General features: G+C 46.4%; 1 protein-coding gene across 1 annotated transcript; it reads right to left on the bottom strand.

Annotated features, from left to right (window-relative positions):
* Positions 1–1,627: 1,627 nt before the first annotated feature.
* Positions 1,628–8,648, bottom strand: ZBTB37 (zinc finger and BTB domain containing 37). Its single transcript, XM_009324629.1, has 4 exons — positions 8,564–8,648; positions 6,113–7,065; positions 4,614–4,713; positions 1,628–2,352 (listed from the first exon to the last, which is right to left on the bottom strand). Exons 2-4 carry the CDS (start codon positions 7,033–7,035, stop codon positions 1,864–1,866), a joined length of 1,512 nt encoding a protein of 503 aa, XP_009322904.1. The 5' UTR covers positions 7,036–7,065; positions 8,564–8,648; the 3' UTR covers positions 1,628–1,863.
* Between the last annotated feature and the right edge of the window lie 403 nt (positions 8,649–9,051).

Here is a 9,051-nt window from a genome sequence, read left to right on the forward strand (position 1 = left end):
CTTATAAAAAAGAAAAATATATAAAGCAAGGCAAGAATACATCACCCTTCTCCAAACTCTTCCCTCTAAAGGGGCAGGAAGATGATCCCAAGTCCCAGTTTGCAGGTGGGGAAAGCGAGGGTTGGAGATGTTTCCATGTGCCCAAAATTGTGCAGTCAGACTGGGGGCAAGCTTTATTTTCACTTGGTAAGTCTCCTGCTCGCCAAGCCCACGCTCTAACCGCTCACCCGGCTTACTTTGCCAAGGCAAGATGACATGTATTCCTTTTTCAAAGTCTCATTGTTCCTCCCATCACCTTAAGGATCAGAACTTCATCCTTCCTCATTGTACACATTACACATCCTCAAGAGAACTCCTTCAACCAAATGTTCTCTCCCAAACCCCATCTGCGCAACTTGTCGTTCATTTTCCCCCTCCATCATGAACAACTCGGCATCAGAACCAGAGAAAACTCTGAAAGTATTGCATATTTCTTAAAAGACTTCTTCAAAAGATGTCAAGATATTTGCACTTATCTACCTGTCCCATGCTTTTCTGTTTATGAAACACGTAAGCACGTGCAAACACCTACAATACACAACGCAGGCATGTCTCTCCCGGTTTGCTTAACTTGCTCTAAACATCAGAGCTGCTTAGAATACAAAAGTTTAAGTCCATGCAAGGGGACAGAGTTGTGATTGCTCTAGGAACCATTCACTTTTAAGTTTCCTGACAAGGAAATAAAGTAGGGTTTTCTTTTCTTTTTGCATTTCATTGATAAAAAAGTTATCAAACTAGTTTGTAGAAACACGTTTAAAAGCAACCACCCACAATTGCTCGGCTGGGACAACAGTATTTCAGTATACCATATTGCTGTTATAAAAGATGAAGTGGGTGTCGAGGGGGGAGTAGGGGTGAAGGACGACTTTGGTAGCCAGCCTCTAACTCCGCAATTCAGCCAGTCCAGAAAAACTCTTCCTAATGCTCAGCAACACCTGAAGCACGGCAGCGCACCAGTCAGGACATCAGAGTGCTCTGAACTCTCCAAATCAGCAACAGCAAAAGACAACCTCCTCCGAAAGACCCCTCCAACCCTTCTCCCAACGCATCAGAGTCTAATGCAAACCTCACAGCTGCTAAATTTCACTTTCAGTAGCCAAAGCGCTTCAAATTTTGCTGACCTCTAGAATACCGCTTTATAGCTGTGCCCGCTTTTAACAAGGGGCGTTGAGGCCGCATGCCTGGAACGGGCAAGCCAAAAGCCCTAAAATAATAGTTTAAGTAAGTAAAAAGGTAAAAAGAGACACACCAAAAATAAGACAGGGATAAATACACTTGGGCAAGGCAGGTTCCACTAGGACAGTCTTTTTGTTTTCTTTAACGTGGCAACTACCTGGGGAACGGAGGAAGGCAATGGCACCTTGCCCCTGCTTTCCCCTTGAGCTGGACCAGCAGATATGGCGAGGAGCAGCCCTGCATGCTAGGCTCACCAGGTCTGCACAGCTGACGGCCGGCGGGACCTAGCTGCTGGGCCAAAACACTGTCGAGAAATACAAATGACTGCTCGTCCCAGATCACTATGGAACATTAAAAAAATTTAAAATCCTGTCGATCCCTGAATAAGAAGTTGATTGACACAGTTGTTTTGTTTTTCTCCAAGAGGAGGAGGAATAAGGGAGAAAAACTTTTAAAAATCGGGGGGGGAGAGAGAGCGGGGGGGAGAGAGAGAGAGAGATATTTCTATTTTGGCAACATCTTGGGAGCTTCTTTCTGTCCAGTGGTGGCATTGCACTAATTACAGTACCAGCCTGCCAGGTTGGTGCTGACTCTTTAGAGCCAAGAACGGGAAGACGGTCCTTTCTCCCCAGACTCTGCAGCCGTGTTTCAATCTGGTCCAGTCGTGGACACAGATCCCTGTGCCGTCTCCCCCACAGCGACAGCCTCCTCCTGCGGAGGAGATTCTTCCTCCGCCTGCCCCCGAGACGTGACGGTGGTTTCGGGGGAGATGCTGTGAGGCCCCTCCAGAGGCATACAGCCAGGGTGGTTCTTGCGAAAGTGCTGGTTGAGGATGGCCTGGAAAGGGAAGCTTTTGCCGCAGACATGGCAATGAAAGGGCTTGTTGCCTGTGTGCTTGCGGATGTGATACTCCAGCTGATCCTTGCGGGTGTACTTCTTCCCACACATGCGGCAGACAAAAGGTGTGATGCCCATGTGGAGACGCATGTGCCGGTCCAGGCTGCCTTTCTGGTTGAAGGATTTGGCGCAGTAAATACAAGTGAGCCGTGGGTTGTACCGGAACCAGCGCTCTGAAACCTCCTGCTCTCGGAGATATTCCACATAACCGCTCACTCCGAGCATAGCCGATTCCTCCCCCTGCGAAGGAAGCAACAGGGATTTAAGTAACAAGCAGCCTAAAACAAATTGCAGGAAAGAAGATCAGGCCCCGGTCCAGCCAGTAAAGCACTGAAGCATGTGCCAAACCTCAAAATCAGCAGCACTAATGTCTTCAACCTCAAGCACACATTAAAGTGCTTAACTGGAGCCTTGGGGCTGAAGACAAATGAGCAATCAATTAGAAACCTCTGCTATGGTGGCCTCTTCTGCCAAGTCATTTGCTAGATCCGGGGAAGAAAAGTCAGGAGGGCGCTTAGCCACCGATTGACTTGTGGATCAAACGTGTCAATACATGTTACTTTTTTAAAAACTTGGGCCAGTTTGATAAAAATACTGTATATCACATTCTGGTTTACTTACTAAAGGTTAAAAAAAGAAGCCAATTGATGAGCTTGCAGTAAAACGAAGGTGGAATAAACTACAAATCATATCTGAAACTCTTCAGGTGCCACTTTACACAGGTATTTATTCACATGTCATTCAGGATTCATTTTATAATGAATCACGTTTGCCTAAATGGCTGTGTAAACCATCCCAGCCCTGCGGCGTTGCAGGGGAGGATCTGCAGCACAGAGAGCTAGCATGCCTGGCCCAAGTCACAAAGCGAGGACTAGCTGGTTCCTCATTATTTTCTGAAACCAGAAAGACAAACAGCCAAGGGTAACCCTGAACCACAAGCTCAGGCTCTAGGACAGCCGCTTCTGGCTATCATATTCAGAACAAGCACAAACAGACTGTCTCCTGAATGCCTCTGTGCTGGAGGATGCAGTATTTGCACTCCCAAGTCTTACGCTGTTTCCCAATGATGCCAAACGCAGACAAGCAACTAGCGTAATGGCAGGAGGGCCTCTCCTCTGGCAACCAGGGCTGTGCACACGCAAGCAGCAGTGTATTGTGCCAGGTGCCGTTGAATCCGGCTGTATGAGCACTGGTAAGCTGCTCAGGACTAGAGGAGATGCATAAAGCTATGGTACTTTCTTTCCACTCTACCACTGCCACTGGGCAGCGATCACAGGCAGACTATTTTTAGCATCAATATGGCAATACCAGAAGAGTGGAAGGTGATGATGCTTCCCCATGTACGCGGTAGCCTATGGTTTTACATTTGAGGCCACCTCACAATGGAGAAACAGTAGCAGCTTTTCTGTACGTAGAGCTAAAATTGCTTTGTATGTCACATTTGCCCTGGAGGGTTAGTTTGACCTGAAATTTTCTAGATGTATTCTGAGGACGCAGAACAAAGCTTTGGCAAAATGGGAACAAAAAGATATCTTTTGTGTTATGGAAGTGTATTACAAAGTTAGCAGACAGCAATCATGATTTTTTTCCCCTTGCTTCACTTGGTCTTACTCAAGGGCAAAGCAGCCTGGTAACTCCTCACCTGCCTCCAGCAATTTCATTTGACTGTGAACTGACACATTACTTATCCGCCAGGCACACAAGAGTCATTCTACACAGTGTTGGGCAATACACTTGCACTATAGTGCCACGGCCATACTGACTGTATGCAACAAAAAAATTAGATCAAAATGATTAGGCACAGGTATTAACCGTGCCGCACTTTGATGCACCCTATAGCCCATTGCCCTCCTGTATTTCTGCATATCTCTCCCTCCTGCCCCAAAACTGTGCCCATACCGCAAGACAGCAGAGGAGTTGGATCTACTTTACGTTGCAAATTCTGCTATGCAATACAGTCCCTTGGGGATGAGACAGAGACCTCTGTACAAATCCACAGTCCTTTGATGCTCCACCCTAAAGGTTTACTGGTGTAGTGCCTGGAGAGCTTTTCAGAATGGTTTTGGCACGAACATGGAAAGGTTCAGCTGTTGTCACCCCTCAGTCTTCCACAGAAGCCAACCAACACCTCCTCCCTCAGCTCAGGCATTTGCTGTCAGTGTTTTAGGGCAGATTCAACTCTGCAGGCAAATGGAGTTTCTCCTCAGGAGTTGGTGGCCTGCCCAGAATGAGGGTTGATATTTATGCCTTCAGATAACAAGAGAAACTCGTGTTTTCCAGGTATCTGGCCGAAATCCCAAACGACAGCGAAAATCAGTTTTCAATCATGTACCGACAGCATACGTTCTCAGTGGGAGCAACTAAACCCTTTGCAACAGTAAAAGGTCTTTGTTTCACAAACAGTATTGCTTGCAAATATGAAATATTATACACTTCACCACAACACAGTCCCCTTCACCTTCAATGCCAACATTTACTTGCAAATTTCTTGATCTGCCTACCTGGGAACTGGGCTGCTTGGGCTCATCCATCCGCCCGGGAGACTCGCTTTTTGATCTGTACCGCTCAGTCACAGCAACCATGCTGCCAGAAGGGCTAAATCTGTGGGGTGGGGGAAGAGTGTAAACGGAGTTTTTAATGGGCATCAGGTCACTACGGTGTTTAGAACAACGGGTGAGCAATAGAGGCACCTGTATAGCATCTCTTCATCCTCACCAGCTAACACACAGGAGGCGGAACAGCGCAAGTATAAAGGAAAAACCAAGTCATACTGGTCTGTGGTTTCAGTCTTAACATCTGAAAAATAAAACTGAGTCATTTGGCTTCCAGTTCAGTAACAGAGAGCTTTTTGGCTGCTATCGCAAGTAAACCGATATGGGCCCAGTGACTCAGGAACTGTACAACAGGACAAGAAACCATTTCTCTAAGGGCACCTCTCATTCACCACCCTCACCCCCCTCCCCCTTTCAAGCGTGAAACAAAAGTTATGTGATGGAGTCCAGGTAGGAAACAGCGGATATTGAGTGCCGTGCAAAAAGAGATGCTCGAGGCTAGCTGATCCATGGAAAAGAGTTAAGGAACTAGGACAGGATCGCTCTCCCAAGGGCCAGCTCAAGATCATTCCCACTGATTGATTTATTAAGCGACAAGTGACAGAATATCCACTGCTTCCAGGTAGCTGTTCCCCCATGGGACCAGAGGGATTTAGCTAGAAGAGAGGCAGATGTGAAGGGAAACCCCACAAATGCAAACCCCCCAAACACAACAGATCTGCCATTTATCAGATCCGTTCTTTGGTCTGAGCTAAGGGCAAGAAAACAAATGCTGGAGTGGAGGGGAAGCAGATGGATGGAGAATGAAAACATAGCAGATTTCACCACCTATTTCAATAAAGGCTTTCTGCTCTTTCATATAAATCAAAACAACAGCAGAGGCCGATGGGGTCCCCACTTCAGCTGCTGCAGAAGATGTAGACCCATGACCCACTGCTGTCCTGGACCACCGGGAAGAAAATATCCTCTTGACCTACAGCTGGTGACCAGCTTGTTTCTCAAACAGAACCACCCCCAGATTTTCAGGCCAGAAGGCATCATTGCAATGACACTTTGCGTAACACATATTGTATGTGCCCTTGTTAATTCCGATGCTGAGCACGTACCTACTGAGACTGAACTGCAATATCTTCTTTAGACAAAAACCCCACCTCAGCTATACACCAGGAGGTAGAGATTCCAACCTATACAATTCTAAGTGCTAATAATTAATTTCCCAATCTAGCCTGTACCTGGAGATCCTGGTCTGATCACTACCCAGCCAAAATACTATAACCCAAACCAGATACGCTTTCTAACACCACGAAAAACTTCCTTCAGCGCTTATGCTTAATGGCCACAGGAAACATAAGGGGGAAATGTTCCAAAGCGACCGACGCAGCCAAGTGAAAATCTTGCACAATCTCCTCTTACAGCCAAGATCGGTAATTAAGTTAAAGAAAACTCACCTGTCAATCTCACTGCTGGTTGGCCTGACCACTTTGGCCCCAGAGGACCCTAATGTGTAAGCTTCTTGGCCCATTGATCCGTGGCCTGTGGTGTCGATCACCATAGCAGTGACCTCCTCAGCGCTGCTCCCATCCTCTCCCGATGGCTGATGCTCTGCCCCGAGCCACTCCTCCAGATTCTCCGTTTTAATGCGTACTCCTCCCAGCACCCGGACGTCGTCGTCGTTCCGTCCCCCGCGGTCTCCCATTCCTGTCTCAACGTACCACTGTCCCGCTCTGTTAATCCGTAGTATGGGCTCCCTGCTTTCCACGTCCGAACTCTGCTCAATTATCTGGGGGCTGGTGGACTCCTCAGGCGGGCTGAGCTCCCGAATGTCCAGTACTGTGCTAACCTGGCCCAGGCGACTCCCCTTCGGGGTGTTGTGACGTGGGCTCAGAGAACGGTTTAGATTTGGCGTCACCCGGTGAGACTCCGGTGGTCTCTCCTGATGCTTTGTCCTGGTCTGGCTCAATTCCGCTTCCACCTCTGCCACGTTAATTTTGAAATGAATTCCCTCAAGAATCTGCGTGCATTTGTCTATGATGTGCTGCATCTGCAAGAAACTGGCAGCCGTTAGGTAACTGATGATGTCAGCCAGCTGCAGACATATCCTACCGGTGTAACAAAAGGAAAGGAGCTGCTCGAAAACAGAAGGGTTCTTGATGACAGAAATGGAAACGGTGCTCATTTCGTTCAAGGACATGTGGTCACGGAAGTAGGGTGAGCTGGCAGCCAGCACCACCTTGTGAGCGCGGAAAGCTTGCCCCTGCACGTTGACCACGATGTCACAGAGGCGACCCTGCATGCGTAACTGATTCAGGTGGCTCAGGACAGAGTTACTGAAGTCAGGAATCTCCAGCTGAATGTTCCCACTCTTCTCCATGGCTGTCCCAGTTGCAGGTGCACAACCTTACTGAAAGGGGGGAAAAAAATACCATTGTTAAGAGAGCTAGTCTATCATTTGCATTTAAAACATTTTTCACCTACTTTCATGCAGTTTGAAATACTGGGATTTTTAGAGAAGTCTCTCACCATTTAATTTACAAGCACCTCGCAGCAGTCCTCTGATCTTTATGTGCTGTACACCTCCTTTCACGAGAGTTATGTTAAAACAGTCCCTGATAAATCCCCATTCCCCATTCCCTGTGGCTTAAGTGTTCAAAACAGTTCGTTCTGTCAGCCTCAATAAAAGCACATTTGCATTGTAAAAGGAACATTAAAAATGGTTCAGGTACTAAAAATAGGCAACTGATTGCATAATGGATTAAAATACTTAGCACTTGTACCTTCTAAGCACTTTGAAAAGGGGAAAGTAATATTGTTATCCCTCCTCTGTAGAACAGGAATCAGGAAGGAGACACCGGGACCTAAATTCTCCTCAGAGACTTTTCAAAAGCTGACCGGCACACATTTGACCTCAAGGCATCTTAACTACATCGTTAAAACCAAGATACTCATCATATGTGGCATTTCTGACACATGGCAGAAAATACACAACAGGCTGGTGAAAGAAAAAGAACAGAATCCGGTTCTGAACACCAGCTTATCAGACCATCCACTGGGCACAAGTGACTCCCTGGCAAAAGAAGCTGACGTTTGTGTGGTTTGAGATATTGCATACAGCAAAAGACTACTTATGAACAATGGGGATTAAAAAACTAGCTCTCCTAGTTTCCCTTCCATAATTCATTTTTCTATAATCATCACATTTCGTTTTGGCAAAGTTTGAAAAGGAGCCTTGACCATATATGGTAAAAATTCGGAATGATCCAAAATTAGACGTAAACTCTCCCAAAAAGGAAAAAAAAAAAAAAAAGGAAAGTAAATAAGTTTATTAAAGACCACTCGTGGCATGAACAGCTTCCAAGCTGGATGGCATCTGAAGTGTCCATTAAGCAGAGTGCTGCAGACATCAAAACAATTTCAGGCAGGCCAGGAACACCGAGGCTCACAGTGCCTACTCCGAGAAATCTCAGAATCAAAGGGAGTAGCCCACAGGAAAGCGTATGTGCCTTTGAAGGACTTTTTTTTTTTCTTAATTTATGAACGGTGCAGGATAGCGCATGTTCATATGCCCAAGCAGACTTTGCGCAAACTTGGCAAAATACGTTACTAAACCTGAAGCTGCAGGACAGCCTGTCAATCTTGTGAAGTCGTGCAGAGACTACTAAATGGCCGGACGGGTCCGTGTCTCTGGGGTGGGTGAGATCAGGGGTGCACAAAACTTCACAAGGTGCAGCTTAACAGCGCCACGTCTTAAGGCTTCTTCTCCCTTTCCCCTATCTTTAGAAGAAAGCAATAAAACCCACAAAAATCAAGGAACTATAGCGCACAGGTCTGCGTCAACACAATGTTAAGAGCAGAACTTCAAATGCACAAAACAAGGTGAAATAGAAAATCCGACGCCTTACCTGTAACGTTACGAGTAACATGCAAAGGGGAGGAAACGGGGGTGGTATCTTGTTGTTTTCCTTTTTTCTTCTGATGTAGTAGAAAGGTCTGAAAACTTTTTGCCCCCTTCCCCTTTAGAAGGAAAAAAGAAAAGAAAGAAAAAATGTAGCACGGAGGAACTGCGTTCTCCCGAGCACAATCAAGAACGTCAAGCTTCATCATTCTTTGTTTTGCTGGAGGATATAGCAGCAGGATTAGCTAACCATTACATGACGTCTCACACCAAACCACAGAGAAACGCTGAATCTTATCAAATTGATCTTTCCCCGCTGTCTGCTCAGTGTTTGTGTTGTAGCGATGCTCATTAAAATAAAAAATGGATGTGCAAATAACCTGAATAAGTAATTTCCTCTCTTATGGGGCTGGTGTCTCTGGCGCTAACCCTGCAGCATTTAAACACACGCAGAGTTTTCCTCAAATGAGCCGTCACACTTACACCATTAGGAAC

Source organism: Pygoscelis adeliae, unplaced genomic scaffold (assembly GCF_000699105.1).
Source record: "Pygoscelis adeliae isolate BGI_AS28 unplaced genomic scaffold, ASM69910v1 Scaffold126, whole genome shotgun sequence".
Classification (NCBI taxonomy): domain Eukaryota; kingdom Metazoa; phylum Chordata; class Aves; order Sphenisciformes; family Spheniscidae; genus Pygoscelis; species Pygoscelis adeliae.